General features: G+C 41.8%; 1 protein-coding gene across 1 annotated transcript in view; it reads left to right on the top strand.

The window, feature by feature from the left end:
• gpc3 (glypican 3) overlaps positions 1 to 17,400 on the top strand; it is a 147,561-nt gene that overhangs the window by 115,012 nt on the left and 15,149 nt on the right. The window contains exon 7 of the mRNA XM_044127787.1: positions 15,242 to 15,413. Within this exon, the coding sequence (XP_043983722.1) occupies positions 15,242 to 15,413 (172 nt within the window). The remainder of the gene's footprint in view (positions 1 to 15,241; positions 15,414 to 17,400) is intronic.

Below are 17,400 nucleotides of genomic sequence, written 5' to 3'. Positions count from 1 at the left end.
TTGCAAATTTGTAAAAAAAAAAAAACTAGCTTTCTTCCACTTAGCAATCATGTTACTTTGTTATGTAAAAAAAAATGTCAAAGTTTGCGACTGTAAAGTGACAAAATGTGCGAAACGTTTCAGAGTTGCGTCCTGTTCCCCATCGGAGCGCCCCCTGTCTTCCAGAAGGTGTGATCGCGGAATACCCGGCGACCATCTGCTGAGGGTCTCTTAGCAACACGTGATTCTGGACGCCACGGCGATAACGTGCAAAGCAGACGAGCAGCAGACAAAAACAGATTGTCTTAAAGAGGCGTAATCTGATTTAGCAACCAGAGGCTTGTGCAGGAAGAGGAGACTTCTTAAACATTTAAACCCCGAACTCACAATCAGCCACATTCACAGACATAAGTCAAGATTTTCATTTGGTTAGCCTCACAAAACACACTGAAAATTGCTGTCATACCAGATATATTACAAATGTTAACCCTCCGCTCTCACGCGGCCCTTTGATCCGAACTGAGGCGGAGCGAAACTTTCCATTCGTTCTGTTTCGGAGGACCACGACAATTTGCTGCATGTTTAACTGTAAGGTCTGATAGTTGCTCAGCAGAGTCCTAACGCTCCTGCCAGACACATTTAAAAAAAAAAACCAGCCAGGATTTAGTTTTTTTTTCTTTTTTTTTAAAGCAGGGAAATCTGGAAATAGATTTACAAGCTGAGTCAGAAAGGTGGAGTGGACACACGCCCAGTTTAATGCGGGGACTAAAGCCCTCCTTTTTCTATTTTTTCTTTTCTGAGACTTTTGTTTCCGACTGGAATGAACAGCAGGAAATTAATGTTGTCTGCATTAACCGTCTGAGGCTGGGCACCCGTTTCATGACATTCTCAAGTGTTGAACAGATAGCAGAGGACAAGAGGGTTAGGGGGTCGGGGGGAAAGAGAACAGGGACAGGAATGAAACAGCAACCTCCTCCTTCGCGCTGCCCCTCCCTCTTCAGATTTAATAAAAGTTGAATAACGAGGGAGGGGAGCCGGTGGGAACGCGGGCCAGGACGAGCCGACCCAAAACGCCGCTCTGTCCGGCCCGAGGAGCTTTCCATGATTCACTCTCCGCCTGTTTCTGCTCTCCCGAGAAGTGCCTCATTCATTTCCACTCGCATGCCTGTTGTGTCAAGCTCCCAGCTCCGAACGGGGGGGACATCTGCCTGGATGAGACGGAGCCAGCAGCTCCCTGGACATGTGGGGATTAGCTGGAAGGAAAGTCCATTTCCTCCATTTATCAAAAAAAAAAAAAGAAAAGAAAAAGAAGATGTCTGAGTGCTGAAAGGCAGCGTGTTTGTGTAAGCTGGTGACCCAAGCATTAGCTCCTACATTGTGTTGTACACTTTTGGTCTTAAAGGAAAAATTTTGAATATTTAGAGCAGCGCTGTGCAATATATTGCAATCGTTATGCATATCTTAAAGAAAGGTTCTCTACCTAATATATGTTTTGGCCTTTGTTTTAATGGAGCATTAAAAGCTTAGAAGGTAAAAAAAAAAAAAAGAAAAAAGGCTGGTAAAGTAGTTAAAAAAGTAATTTTCACTAAAACCGTGTTGACATGGAAGCGCTGAATGTTATTTTATTTTCCAGGCGTTAAATACGACTACTGCTTGTCTGGGATGTTGTTTTGCTGTGAACCCAAAGCACAAAGGCATTAGCTTTTAGCTAACGCATCGAAAGATATATTATTATCACAATATTCACCAGTGTTAATGTATATCCCAGATTCTCCTGAAATCTGCAGGCTGAATTTTAATGAGGTTCTGTTCAAAACGTGAGGCTAGACAGTCATAAAGTAACACTCAGTTAAACCTCTTACATTCTTTCTTACACCGATTTACTTTAATATCAGTTACACAAACAAGAAATTCACTCTATCTTCCATTCTCAGTGTGTGTTTCTCACAGGAAGATAATTGGTGGTGCACCGCCTCCAATTCAAACGGTTTAACATTTTACTTGTTGGCCTTTGGATGAACTGCTTTGACGGTTTTTAAATTTGAAGTTATTTTAAGATGGTAGACACCCACTTTTGTTGTGGTTCCTCTAACATTAGCTATTAAGCCACATTTAAGTTGTTTTTCATATTTCTCCATGCATGTTAGCATATTGAGCAACATGCACCACATAGATCTAAACTGGAGGAAACAAAGTGCATTGTTTTTTGACCATCAAGTCCTGTAATCGCTTTGCAGTATCTGCGTCCCTTTTGATTTTTTTTTTTTTAACCATTTTGAGCAATGCATGCTGGGATCAGTCATGTGAAATGAAGAGCATTGTGCTGTTTGCGTCACTCTTTTTTCATATTTAAAGTTCAATTCAACAACTGGAAATTCAACCTTTGTGGTCTATGAGTGCCCTTAATTATCTATATAATTAACCATCTATTAATTATGTAGATAATTAATAGCCAAAGTAACCAGAAACTAGGTCAGGCTGTCAGTTTCAAAGATCTGGCATTCTGAGGTGAGTGAATCTTCACCTGCAAAGAAAGGGAATGTATTTGTGTTGCACAAGATGGGGCAATATTATTGGGTCAATGTCGCCATATTTGAGCTGCAGTTGTCTGAATGCTGTAGTAGTTGTGCACATGTGGGGCATTTATGGCTTGAACTATCCTATATAAATTAACTCTGAAGCAAATAATAAACATTCAGATCATCACAGCATAATGCACCATTTCATTTGTTTGCAAATCATTGTCTGGAAACCATATTAGAGTTATGTCTGTTGCTTTGCAACATAAAAGGGCCATTTAGGTCCTGTTGTCGAAATAGAAGGTGAATTGAGTTTACGGCCCAAGCACAAGTTCTGCGGGTAATCAAACTGTGTCTTCTGATTGTGTTTCACGCTTCGCTAAGAAGTTTCTAATGGGGAAAGACATGCAAACAATCAGAGAGTTATACAAATAAAATACAATAAAACCACGGGTTACTGATTTGTAAGAGAAACAAAGGCAACAGAGTTGGTGGACAAGCTGGTGCAGCTTTGACTTTGTGCCTTTCTAATAGTTCTGTTCATATTAACAATAAAGACTGCGGCTGACAAATGAAGTAGTTCAATCAATCAATCAATCAATCAATCAATCAAACTTTATTTGTATAGCACATTTCAGCAGCAAGGCATTTCAAAGTGCTTTACATCAAATCAAACACAAAGATACAATGCAACATAGAATCAACATTAAAAACACAACATCAAGTCAGGTTCTGTCAATAAATTTGCAATTGATTACGTTTCAAATAAAACTCTAAACAGTTGGGTTTTTAGTTGAGATTTAAAGGAAGTCAGTGTTTCAGCTGTTTTACAGTTTTCTGGAAGTTTGTTCCAGATTTTTGGTGCATAGATGCTAAAGTTCAGATTATTTGAACTGAAATGTGTATTTATTGTTCAGTGTGAAAAAAAAAATTGAATAGGGCAGCCAAATCTGCAGCAAAAGGCAGCATCTTGTTTTCACTTGTTAGGGAAAAAAGGCATTTTCTGTCCAACCACTGCAAACATAAAATGTGGAGTTTGTTGGGAATTTAACTGGAACTTTGTGCTGTGGTTAGTAACAAACATGAAGGATATGAGGAATATGTCCATTATCAGGTATGGTGGTGATGTTGCCCTTAAAAAAGCAGTGGGAACCTTGTTGGAGCGTCATTGTGAACCCTTTGAAATACCAGGATCTCTTAGACACACTAATTGGACTCAATTGTACTGTATATAGAACTTTTCTAGTCATACTGACCACTCAAAGTGCTTTAAACTAGAGCCACTTTCTCCCATTTGCACTTAGATTCATATACCAATATTCAGATCAGACGAATAGGCAAGTTGGCTTTTAGTGCCTTGTTCAGGGGCACATCAACATCAGACAAGAGATTGCTGGAGTCGAACCTACAGCTTTTGGACTACAAGATGATGACTACAGTACCCACCTAGCCACAGTGGCTCCTTTGTCTCTAAATCTTGTGTCTGAAGTGTACTTGATAAACACTTTGTCTAGCCCAGAGAACTCCAAAGTGCTTTACGCTACATTCAGCCATTCATTCAAACATTCAAATACCTCTGTCGCCCCAAATAGCTTAAATTGGGTCATTCTTGTTCTTTGTTTGACTTCATACAGAAGGTCTGGACTCTCTGCTATTGAGAAATGGTTGCTTCCTGGAGGCGTGGACTCTGTTGAAGTTTTCAGTGTTAACCAATTGCTAACATTTGCCAGTGACATATGTAACGCGCCAGTTCAACGCTATGAAGCTTACCGGAAATTGCCTGTGCTGCAAACAACCATTCTCCTCTGCGAAGAGAGAACTGTTGTGCCGAACGAGGCGACTGTTGATGTTAATTCAATATTTGGAAGCGTAGCAAACATGGACTGAATTTTATTCAACTTCTTCGCTATCATTGCTAAAACTACAGGCAGACTACAATTCTAAAACAGTGCAGATGATCAACGTCATCGTTGGTCAACGTTCTTCTGTACGTTGATTGGCCCAGTAGAAAATCAAATCCAAGCCAATTGGAGAAATTCTAGCGTGACCTGGGAAGGAAGATGAGAATTGAATGGAACTGCATAAAAAGGCAATGGTCAGTTTATGTGTTTCCCAAGAATAATCAACAACATTTGTACAAATCAACACAGAAATGAATCGCAAGACAACAAAAAACCCAACTTCTTCCATGGCCATCCCAGTCTTCAAACTTAAATTCAACTGAAAATTATGAGATCATGCTATTACAACCAGTCGCTTTGTAACATTTGTCATCTGTAGATTTACTAAATCCTAAACCCTGATTACAGTTTTCTTTATAAAGTCTTTATCTGACATGTTAAAGGTTTTGTACAGTTATTGCTTTAATGGGACTCAAGCTTATTGAGTTTGCAGTGCTCTTAAAAACAGGCACAGCTCATCCGATGCAGTCATTTTACAAAGTGAAGCAATTCCACATTCTTGAGTAAGACCGCATTAGTGGTCGTCTACATCATCCTGGAGTCCGAGACCGATTGGGTAAACAAGTCAGTGCTCTGTGTGTCCAACCGAGGAGTGGATCTGACTGGTGCAGGCACAGAGCAGGGAGCCCACAGTGAGAGGAAAACAACAAATCTGGAGTCTGGCAGCTCATGGGGCTGTGCTCAAGTGAAATGAATTTGTTCTGATAAACACACTAGAACTGGAGTTTATTATTCTTGCTTGTTGATCTGGGACTGGTTCTCTGAAATCAGATCTTTCTGGGGCCTGATGACTCTTGTCCCTCGGGTTATCCCTTATTCTTACCCCGTTCTAAGATTTGGTCTTCGCCACTTGCACCTCTTGGCTTTTCTACTACAGCTCAGACTCTTCTCATCTGTGGTGAGGATGGGTTTATTTGGCTTTAGCCATGGCTTTGGGTAGCAGCATCAGAGTCTGGGACTTAAATTTAAAAAAGAGGCAGGCTTTGTCCCTTGGAGTCCTAACAGCTGATTGTTGTGTGAACCGCTCTCTGTACTGGATAACACCACACAGCCTCCACTAAGTAATACTGAGTCTCTTTAGCCGGAGGCTGTTACCTCCAGTACAGGAAGTCTTGCAAACAACAAATCTATACAGTTATTTCCTCAACATGGAGAAAGAATTCCTTTAAACATGCCAAAAGAAAAATGCTTGAAATACCAACCTCCTATCCTTTTTTTAAAAGATTATTATTATTATTCACAAAAGGATTGAGCTTTCATGATATCATCGCAAAGTTCAATGTATTTTCTTGGGACTTCGTGTGATAAACCATGGGTGTCAAAGTCAAATACTGCTTGGAATATAATTGAATTATCATTGAAAGAAAATGTTGGAAGTTCTGGTATTTGGATGCAGCCACAGCATTCTGGGATTTGTAGACATTTGGAATGATTTTTTTTGACCCATGTTTGGGGAAATATGTGGAAAAAGCAACAAATAAAGACATTGTTGGTGGGGAAAACTTGTGGCAACACCTTCACAATCAAGCAAGGTGGCGGCAGGATGATGCTACGGAGAGGCGTTTCTTCAGCAAATTCAAAGCAGTCTCTAAAGGACTACTACCCTAAACATAATGAAATGGTTTAGATCAGACATATTTGTTAGCATGGTTGCATCATTGTTCAAACCTTTAATTTTTGAATTTTGACCTTAGATGTATAGATCAAACATCTGATAAACACACTAGATTTTTTATTTATTTATTTTAACACATTTTTCATTGGATATACATTATGACAATGGAATTTTACACCCTAAGTAAAACATTCACATAAACAGAGTTAAAAAAACCAACCACAAAACAGGCAACATTGTTGCAACCTGACTGAGAGGAAGACTCAGTCAGGTTGTTAATGACTGAAAAAAGCAGAAAATCTGTTTTTATTCATCAAAGTGAACATTGTGTCACCTTTTCCCCCTGGTAATATCGCATCAAAATTCAACAATTTCCACTTAGTACCATCTTTTTTACATAACCTGCACCAACTATAAAAACCACTTAAGACCAATGAACTCAACATTTCTTAAAAACGTCTCCAGACAAAATAAGCAAGTCGCTTACATTCAAGAAACATATTAAAAATTGTTTCTATTTCCTTACAAGTAGAAGGAAATATTTGTATTTCTTTTAATCCTACACACAAAGCTGTTAATGTTCACTGGACAATTAAAGAAAGAGACAAATGTCAAACAGCCAAAAAAAAACCCAGCAGCTCTAACTGCAGCCAAAGGTGATTCTACAAACTTCAACTCAGCGGGGAGGACGTATACAATTTCACGCCAAATTTTTCAGCGGCAGAATTTCCCCGCCACATGTTTCATTAATATCCCAAACTCCTGCAATGAGAGCAGGTTTGAGTCTGAAACTCTTCAAATCAGGCCACTCTGTCATCAACATGTTATCTGGAAAACAGCCCGCGATGACTGGCTGCATTTTAAGCCTTCAACTCGGCACAATTATGGGGAAAAAGCATCAACATCAGATGGCGAAGGACGCGGCTTTTGTCAGGAGCGCGCAGTAAGTAGTCTGTTTTGGAGCTTCAGTTTTTGCAGATTAGATTTGCAGACGAGATGAGTCGAGGCATTGATAGAAACATTCAGAGCAGCAGATTCCGTCTGGCCCGAGTCATGCGGGCTTGTCCGGTCTAGTTAAAGGAAAGGGAGAGAGAGGAGGGACACACCGCGGGACCTGATCCCAATCACAGCCACGGAGAGGGCCCCCTTTCTCTAAACACAGTTTCTGCATTTACTCTTTGCCTTCCACAGCGTACCGCACTCGTCTAAACAGATTCTAAATGTGTCACTATGAGACTCTGAAACATGCAGCTGACACCAGTTATTTGCCTTCAGAAAAAAATTTAAAAAAAGAACACAACTTCTCTTCCCTGCCCCCTTTATCTGAGTTTAGTGTTTTAGGTCATCTTGGCTTACAAGATATTTTCCAAATGGTAATAAATAAATAAATTAAAAAAATTTTTTTTTGCTCTTTTCAAATGTGGAGAAATTGAGATTGTTTTGGTGTGAATTGTGCAAATAAACAAAAGCAAAAGCAAGTCAAATGGAGAGCTCAGTGGGAGAAATCCCAGACTGAGCGGTGAAGGGAGATGAGAATCGAGTGGAATTTCACAGGAAGGCAACCAGGAACAGAAAAGAGCATTAGGGAGGGTGTGGGCAGTGCATACATGAGAATGATTGACAGCGCTAAGACCTTCCTCCTGGCCCCGATTGGATGTTTCTTATGAGGAGTGGTGTATTTTTGCAGATGGCATTAGAACCAAAGGAAGAAGGCAGAGGAGTTAAACCTTTTTCCACAAACTATCTCATACTACAATGTGATGACATATGTGTTGAAAAACAACATATTTCTAATTAAAGTTAAATACCCCAGCTCTAAAGATTTAACAAGTGTGTGGAAAAAAGGTTGCGTCTTTTTCCACCATCTCTGGTTTCAGCTGTATGTGCTCTTAGGTGTTGTCTCCCGCAGCTGGTAGCCCAGCGGGCTGCAGGTTGATTCCCGTCAGCGCAGATCAAGCGGCGCGGCTCGGAGGCTCAGCTGCAGCTGTCGTGTCAAGCAGTGAGCCTGTGTGTGCAGTTCATGTCATGTGTCGGGAGGCAGTGACAGCCTTGCGGCTTCTGTGTTTCCGCGTCTCGGCCCCTGGTCGCCGAGCAATCAAGCCACATGTTTTGGGGGCTCCGTGCGATGTTTCTGCACTGTTTGCTTGGGCTTTTTGTGCTAAAAGGAGGTGAACCCTGCGGTCTGCGGGACGCATGCCGTCGCACTGATTACACGTTCTCCGAGTCCAGCTGTCTGTCCAAAAAACCCTGCATCATAGTTGGAGCTTACACGTTTCTTCCATGCCTTATTTTCCTTTCGACATTTTTGAAATCCAGAAGATTCCCATCTAGAGCTGGCTCGCGGTTTCTCTCTCTCTCTCTTGTGGTGACTCTGGAGGCCCAGGGTTGATCGGGCAGCGGCTCAGCAACGGCGAAAGTGCAACGTCACTTTCAAAGCAAACATCCAGGCGACCCCTCCCTGCCCGCCGCAGCTGTGGCCAAGTCAAGCAGTCAGCGGGCAGCACCCCGCCAAGGCGGACTCAGCCAGAACTAGTGTCCTGTCATCCCTTTGTGGGGAGAGACACGGCTCATTTGCACCACAGCCAGTTTGCTTATTCATGCACTATTTTCAACTTTGGTTCATGTGCTTCCATCGTTGGTATTTTCTCAACTCTGCTTCACCCAGCGAGTGTCAGGAAGCAGAACATCGGGTTCTCGGTAGCTGGTGCCGCGCTAATCCCCGTAGCCTATTAAAATGGCATTGTTGGTTTGTCTCTGTCTGCGGGTCAGCCAGGAAAATTTATCCGGAATTGACTTGAGAATTCTTATCATATTCTTATTAAACATTTATATGGTCTCCAAAGGATAATATTACGCTGGCCCTTGGTGTGGCATTGCTTTGACACTTCTACCAACTGCTGGGTCGTCTATTTGACCTAAACTCTGTTGTTATCCCTCGATCCCACCACAGTCACATAGTTCTGCTGGCAGCTTCTGACCTGGCAGCTTTACATCTAAACAAACAGCTTGAGTAGCTGAAATCCAAAAATACTCTAAAACCTTCTGAAAACACAAAGTCTGCCTTGATATGGATTAATACACAGTGTAAACCATCTTAGCACTCCTGCAGGGCCAAATATCTATAGTCTTTCTTATCTCTGCTCTCGGGAAGACAGCCAATCAGCTCCAAGGAAAATGGATGACCCTTCAGGATTGGCTGCTTTGGAGATGCTAGCAAGAAGCATGTTAAGTAGCATTGTAGCTAAGTATTTCAACTTCCCCCATGTATGCGTCACTAAGTCCAGAGGGTCTGGACTGTCAACTGTTAAGAAGCGGTTGCTTCCTGGAGGCGTGGACTCTGTCGAAGTTTTAAACGTTACCAAGTTGCTAACGTTTGGCCGTGGCCCGATTAGCATTTTCTTTCAAATCTGTTTGAAAAAAATTTATGAATAAAAGTAAAATCGCAGTAAAATCTGCAAATATGTAGTTTTTAAGCTAATGGTCATTCCATACATATCACAATGCAAACCATGTAACATGGAGCCATGAAGTGATTCGATTCAAATCGTTGAGACTTGACTTTGACTTGCAAATGTCAAAAGTTCACATCTTCGCAGCTTTTCCTTTGGCAACAACGTGGAATTTAACACATTTTATTACCAACATTACCTCTTTCCTCTGTTGGGTCAGAGCAATATTTTATTCGTGGTTCATAACATCTAATATGATGCTGTCAAATGTGAACAAGATCCACACAAAAAATGCAAACCTCCAAAGCTGCAGCGATTCACATTTTATTAAGGCTAATGCCTTTTTTTCTCTGTTGAATGTGGCGAGCTGTTGATGCAAACGTGTAAATACTAAGCTCTTAAAAGAGCCAAGTGGTTCTTCAAGGGTTTTTCCTGCACTCCTTTGTCTTCTTTCTGGTTGCGTTTAAATACCTCACTTGAACATCTTTACAACCGTTTGGCCTTTAACAAGGTTTTAGAGGTGGTGAGTCCCAGATAGTTTCCAAGTTGCAAACCACGACAAGGAATTTGAGGAGTCCAGTAAATCGTTGCGGTACGTCAAAGAAACGCATTTAACTTGTGCCACAAAGTCTGAGTACATTAATACGACGGCGTATTAGCGCCATTGTTAATAGAAGAAAAAAGGAGTGGATCTCTCAAACTGAGACTGTCAGACTTTTTAAAATAAAAAATAAAACTTTGACATTTCTGAGCTCAAAAAGGTAATAAAAAATGCTAGAAACAAACTCAGATTTATATATATATATATATATATATATATATATATATAGTATTTTTTTATTTTTTTGATTAAGAAATTTTCTCCAATAAAATGCTGAAATAATTTCAAGTTTTTTTTGTAGAAAATTTCAATATTTTGTATTTTGGAGGAAATTTCTGCTTGCAAATTTTCAACGTTTGAAGCTCACAAACTTTTTTTAGCTTTATTTCCGAGATTAATCAAAAACTTTAGTTTTTTCCAGCACATCCATTTCTCAAACTATTGAGTCAAAGTATTTTTCTAGGAAATTTCTGAGATTAATCTTTTTTTTTTCTCTCTTCAATTTTTGACTTGCCTTAAGGAAATTTTAAACTCTGAAATTTTATTTCCTTTTCTTTTTTTGCTGTCTAAAAGCTGTCCTACATTAAAGTCTTATTTATCACGGCGAGGGTTTATTTCTGGGAGATAACGGCGCATTTCGCCCGGTTCTCTGGACAGGTGACTCCTTGCTCTACTACTAACTCGAACAGAGGTGGAAACGCTCCTCCTCCTGCTGCCCGGCAGTCTGTTTGTCCATCCCTTGGTGTAAAGTGAGCAGGGTTTCAGAAACGCTGCGGTCATCGTCCATCTATGGCCTCCATGTTGGGAAATGAATGGAGGTTTGTTGGGGCAGCCTTGCTGGGAACAGAATGATGTGTGTTCCCACTTTAAACTTCGGCGTTTACACCACATCCAAAACCCAGAGTGTGTTTATCTCCGCACTGACATAATGACGTAATTAGCGCTGGGGGTTTTTAAAAAAAAAAAAAATATGTTTTTATACCTCCGCTTTCTGTCTTGGCACACAAATGAGACGTCTGAGCCCAGCCAGACGTCGCAGCCGACCTGAGACGAGGCCATATGAACCCAATTTTGTCCCACAGAAAACTCCCCCCCCACCAGCAGAAGATGCAACAACAACCAAAAAAATGCATGCTGACGTGTGCAGAGAGGAAGGAAATAAATAAAACACAAACAAGCGGGAGGCGGCGCGGTTAGATGAAATGCTGGTTGGAGGGCAGGCCGCTGGAATCTGGCACATCTGTTGCTTTGGCACGGATCTCAGTGCTTTACGGCACCGGAGACGAACACGAGCCTGGCTCTGAAGGTTAGCTACAAAACATTGATCAATTCTAGGGATGTTTTTTTTTATTTTTTTACAGACAACACCGTCCTAACTTATTGTAGTGAAGGTAATAATAAGTAAAAATAAGACCCCCAACATAAAAAAAATTAAAAATGGTCACAAGTAATTGTGTCAAACTATTTACGTTTGTTTGACACGACCACTTAATAAACCTAACAAATGAACTTGGATCAACTTAGCTGGATTACTTGTGACCAATTAACGCAATACATTTCGATTGCTCTGATTTTTCAGTGTATGTAAAAAAAACCTGGGCTTGAATATAGTTTTATTGCAGCTGCATAACATCTTGCTAAAAGACCTAAAATCCGATCAGAATTTAAAATTTAACTAAATCCCCACTACTACATGCCTGGTTCGTCTCTATTATCCGGTTTTTGCCACGTTTAGATTTTGTGTTTTGAGCCATTTCTGCTTTCATCTGGATTTTAATCATTACCTTCTTGATAGACCCAATTAGGACCCACTTTCAGTTTCCCAGTAAAGACCACCAAATTTCTTTTACGAGTTCATGATACTATGCAGTCTGACCACATTCCCAGAGTAGAGAAACCGGCCCATAGCATCACACATCCTACACCGTACTTTACACTTTGCATGGGGTTCTTTTCCATTGAGGAATTATTTTGTTTCATATGAACCTGCATAGTTTGTTGCTATGATTGAACTTTACATATGTTTTTTAAAGCCACACTGTCCTGCTAACTGTGTGTTGGTATCATACATATATTTTCTCCACTGACCCGGTTTGACCAAGTTTCTGTTGCTTCAAACTTCAGTCATTTCTCTGACTGTAGATGTGGTTAAGATTAGGTTTGTTCGGTTTTGCTTTGAGCAATTTCTTGAAGATCAGAAATTGATCTTGATTGTTTTCTTATTTACAACATTTTGAAGACTGTCTGGCATAAGTAAGAGTTACTAAATGAATGTTTATTGATGCTCTTATCAACTTTAAAAGGATAGTATGAATTTTAAAAAAAAGTTTGTTTAAAGCACCTTTTTCTCTCACCGCTGACGTTTGTCTTTCTACACCTTTTAGCTGCTTATACTATTACTCCTGAAGCGCCAACAGAAGGACAGGTTCTTATTTGTTTCAAAATAAAAGGAGGCACTAACACTCTGCTCAACAAAACTGCAGAAGCAGCTTATTTTGATTGATTACTTAGTAACCCCACACTCTGGTTTTGGTTGACCGGTGTGAACTCCTGATTTAAAAGAAAATTTGTTTGTTTGTTTGTTTCCACTAATTAAATGTCCTAAAACTGAAAATTGAATTTTTCTAAATTGTTTCTGAAAAACCTGCTGAAAGCTTTTCACCTGCCTTTGGATTCTAAGGAAAAGCAACACCAACAAATAATGGCAAATTAATTTCTTTATTATTATTATTTTCATTTATTTATTTGGTAAAAACAATTACAGGTTGCTATATCTTTATAAGGACTCAAGAAGCTCCTAACCTTGCATTGCTGAGCTCAGAACTTCGTTTCTGAGTTGATTCGTTCACCAGTTGGTCAACATATAACGGACTTCACTAAAGTGGAAAACGTCTCTGTTTGTACAACTGTGTCCGCCCTGGACGCACTTCCTGTTAAATCGTTTTTCTCCAACTTGCTCCGTTTGTGTTTGTTTCATAAGGGCTGTTGCACTTTTTGTCTTGCTTTTTGGTCTGTTTTGGTTGCCGTAGGGTCGCAGAGTGCGGCCTTGCGTGACCCGGTGAGCCGTAGCCTACAAGCACAACAGACCTTAAGCGTTCACTCCTTCCAGTCTTTCCCAGAGCATTCTTTAATTTTGGATCCTTAGACCTTGACTTTCACCCAGCCTGTGTGTTTTCTGCGCCGTTGCCCTGTGACGACCAGCGTAGACAACAATGTTTGCCAGTAAGCGCTCACCTCTCAGTTTATTTTTCTACCAGTAAATTACATGGACCGAAAGCCGCAGTCGTTTGAGTGAATCACGTTTGGACAAAAATAACAAAACCGGCAGAAATCACAAAAAAACAAAAAAATAAAAACCTGCTTTGCTGCCTGGTGATTGTAAGCGTTTGGTAAACAGCGATACCTTCAGATCTCGCAGAGTTTTTGTCTGGAATTCCCCTCATTCTCCTGTAATGATGCAGAACATGCTCGGGCCCGGAGACGAGCCTTACTTCTCTGCCCCAGCTTTGATAAACCGTCAATGTAGAGCGCCTCGCATGATGGGCCGACACCAAAGCAGTGCATAATTGTAAAATAGAAGGAAGATGATATGTGGGTTCACTTTTCTTTTTAGAAATAAAAAGCTAAAAGCAATTCTTTTCCAAGTCAGCCACCCTTCACTCAGATTGCTCAAAAAATAATGAGCGTGTAGCGACAGTGGAGAGGAAAGCCTCCCCTTTAACAGGAAGAAACCTCCAGCAGAACCAGAACCGGGCTGGAGAAAGTAAACAGAAGCACTGATCCGGTCATGAAGTGGTGGCGGTGTTGGTGGTGAGGCAGGACGCTGTAGACCCAGGTAGAGGCTGATCATGATGATTTAATGATGAAAACGTGAAGCAAAAATACTCCAAACAGTCCAAAACCCAGGCAGCACTGCTGAGCGGGAAACAAGGGCTCAACAGAGGTAGCGACTGGTACACAGTTGGACAGCAGACAATGGACTGGGAACACTTCTGACAAGGACATGCAGAGATGCTGAGACACAAGTGACATTAAATACACAGGAGGTAATCATGGAACGAGACACACCTGGGAACAATCAAGGGGAAGAACAGGACAACACAGAGACACAGAAACTCAAAATAAATACGCAGAAAACTCAAATCCTAACAGATCCAGGAGTCCTTTCTATGTTAAAGAAGAGGATACAACAAAAAATAAATAAAAACTAGAGAAGTGAAGTTAAAAGCTGAAATAACAAATAATGAAAATTGGAGAGTAGTAGGAAAATGTTGTAAAGACAAAAAGTGGTAACTATGTCCTTTAGCAGCCTAAGCCAATAGCAGCGTTTTGGCTCAGGATGACCTCAGGGTTTATTAGTGACAAGGAGAATCTGTAATTCTATTCTGGATTTAACAAGGAGCCGACAAAGAGAAGCTAAGATAGGGGATATATGATCTCTAATTTTCATCAGAGCTCTTGCTGCGCCATGTAGGATCAGCTGAAGGCTTTTATTTTATTTTGGACTTCCTGACAGTAAAGAATTAAAGTAGCCCAGCCTTGAAGTAACGAGTGTTTCAGCATCACTCCTGGACAGGGCCTTTCTTTTTTTTAATCAACATTCTGCAGATGAAACAAGGAGAAACATTTTTTATATTTATTGATATATTGTGGTCAAAAATAACACAGAGATTCTTCACTTTAAGTCAATTTTAATAACATCCAGATCGACTGATTGACCAAGCGGATTGTTTGTTCAAAGGTTCTGGTCCAAAGACGACGACTTTTCTCAGTATGTCAAGGTATGAAATGAACTCTTCCAGATTTTCATATCTTCACCAGTTGCCTGTGGTTTACTTAACTGGTCGTATCCATCAGATGTTCACATCCAGTCCAACCGGTTTCAAGCAGAAGAAGAGTCAAAAATATCAGAGACATGTAACAAAGTTATTTATTGAGGAATGTCAGAATTTAAATGAAGATTGAAATTTTTTTTCTTAGTAAAATATTTTGAAAAACCATGAATCATTTTTCTTTTTACCTTGAAATGACGCTCTACTTTGCTTGGCTCTCTCATGGGACAAAGCGCCCAGTGCGTTGCGGCTTCCTCTAACCTCTGAGCATTTCCCCGTCCACAGCTGCTCAACATGGTGACGGTGTCCGAGAAGCGATGGCGAGCGCGCTCCAGAGGAGCCGCAGCCGACGCCGACGAGGGGTTCGCGAGCGGCGACTGCGACGACGAGGACGAGTGCGCCGAGGTGTCGGGGCTGGGTCCTCCTCCGAGACGCAAACGGCTACGGATCTTCACAGGTCAGACGCACAAAAGGCACCGTCACGACAACAAGATCAGCTGGACAATAAACTGCGCAAGTAGTTATCACGATAATTGATAATGTTGGTGTTGAGGTGATATATTGATGCGTCAGGCGCATTTATCTGAAATTGGATTCATAGTTACGGATGTGAGAAAGAAACGTTCAGCCCGGGCTAATGACTTGTTTACAATCAAGCCCACTAACTCAATCAGAGCCATTTATTTAAAAGCTGGTGAGTTAGTGGACGGATGCAGAGTTGGTGAGATCACAGCCCCGGGCTCGGCAGTGGGGTGTTTACGTGGCGACGGCGCACGCTGACACCAACGTGACACTTGGTGTCAGCTGGCAGCCGGCCTCGTTGGCGTCAGCATTCACGAAAAACGTCGGACCCGGTCGGCGAAAGACGAGCAGACCGTTGCTGTTTCCTCACGGTCTGAGATTAAATCAGGTTCTTGTTTGAAGTTTCAAGTCCTGAAATTATTTCTGTCTTATAAATGGCAGTACAACGAGAGAGAATTTTTAAAAAATTTCTTTACTTTCTTAAACGTTTTGAAGTTTACATGAATTTCTTTAGTATCTTTACAAAAGCGTCTTAGCATTAACTTTATTGGGTTTTGGTCCATTCCTCCTGCCAGAACTGCTGCAACCGAGTCAGGTTTGTAGCAGAGGTGGGCAGAAGGATCCAAGGCATTTTTACAACAACTGAAGTTACCATTGTTACTCGATTGTGGTACAAAACGTCCCTAAGTACCTGGAAAACACATAATACTCCCCCTACACCTTAAACTTTCAGGTAAAAACATACTGCATCTTTTTGTGCATTGTATATAACTATCCCGTTTTCAGCTGTAGATAATAATAACAAGGAAAAAGGTTTAAATTGCTGGAAGAAAGAGGATGAACCCAGCCAGAAAGGAGGAACAAGTGAGTTCGATTTGCCGACATAAGTCCAGAGAAGCTGAGCAGTCGCTGTGGTGGGAGTATTCCTCCAGTGGCGGAGGTTTGTGTCTGCCAGGCCCAGAGCGTCGGGTTGGGGGCGGAGGGAGAGGAACTGAGGGTTCACTCAGAAGGCCGTGAGAGTCCGATGCCCTCTCTCCCTTTGCTGCTGGCCTCAGCGTGGACTCATCACACCGCCTGCCCTGACTTACAGGCTGCTGAAAGCTCCACTTTAGACTTTGATCTGATCTCTTGCGAGAGCCATGAATTAAGCCCGTTTTGTGCGTCCCTCTCATGAGCGCGTGCGTGCGAGTCCACCCCGCTCGCTGGCAGAGATAGCTGCCGATAGCTCGCGATGACTTGGCAAAAAAACGCTGACCCCGCTCGGTTCCCTTTTGGTCAAACGGGAGGGGGCTGGAGTTCAAAGGTCAACCTGTGGAGCACGAGGCCTAATGGGCTCCCTGTCTGTGCTCCGCTCCTCTGAGATGGACGAGCCGGATCTGGTTTCACAAAGCCCCCGCACGGATCTAAGGCGAGGCGCGCGCACACACACACACACACACACACACACATATGTGTTTTACATGCTGGAGTTGGGGAGGGAGGGAAAGGTAGTGGAAGCCACAACAACAAGGTGCAGACAGGACGGACACATGGCTGGGACTCCGACACAGCTTCCCTGACAACCTGCTGACCACACCGACGATGTTCTCAAACAGGCCCGATGATTGATCTCTCCTCGGCCAGGAGCGTCTCATAACTAACGCCGCTCAGACACTCACACACAGATGCACACGTGCCTCCCCCACCGACCAATCAGAGCGCCCGGTTAAACATTCTCCACAGCATTCCAGGCCAGTGCAGCTATTCCAGGACGGGGGACCCCCCGTGCTGCAACAACCCCTAAAGAGAGACCTGCAGTCAGGCACTGAGCTGGGTCTCACAAAGGGTTCACACCGTTTTACCTTTTTTATGTTTCGGAAGAAAGCCTTTTGTGTACAGGTTTTTTTTTTGTTTTGTTTTTTTGACAAAAGTGATTTTTATTT

Source organism: Gambusia affinis, linkage group LG09 (genome assembly GCF_019740435.1).
Source record: "Gambusia affinis linkage group LG09, SWU_Gaff_1.0, whole genome shotgun sequence".
NCBI lineage: Eukaryota > Metazoa > Chordata > Actinopteri > Cyprinodontiformes > Poeciliidae > Gambusia > Gambusia affinis.
This window is presented reverse-complemented; position numbering and strand designations above follow the sequence as displayed.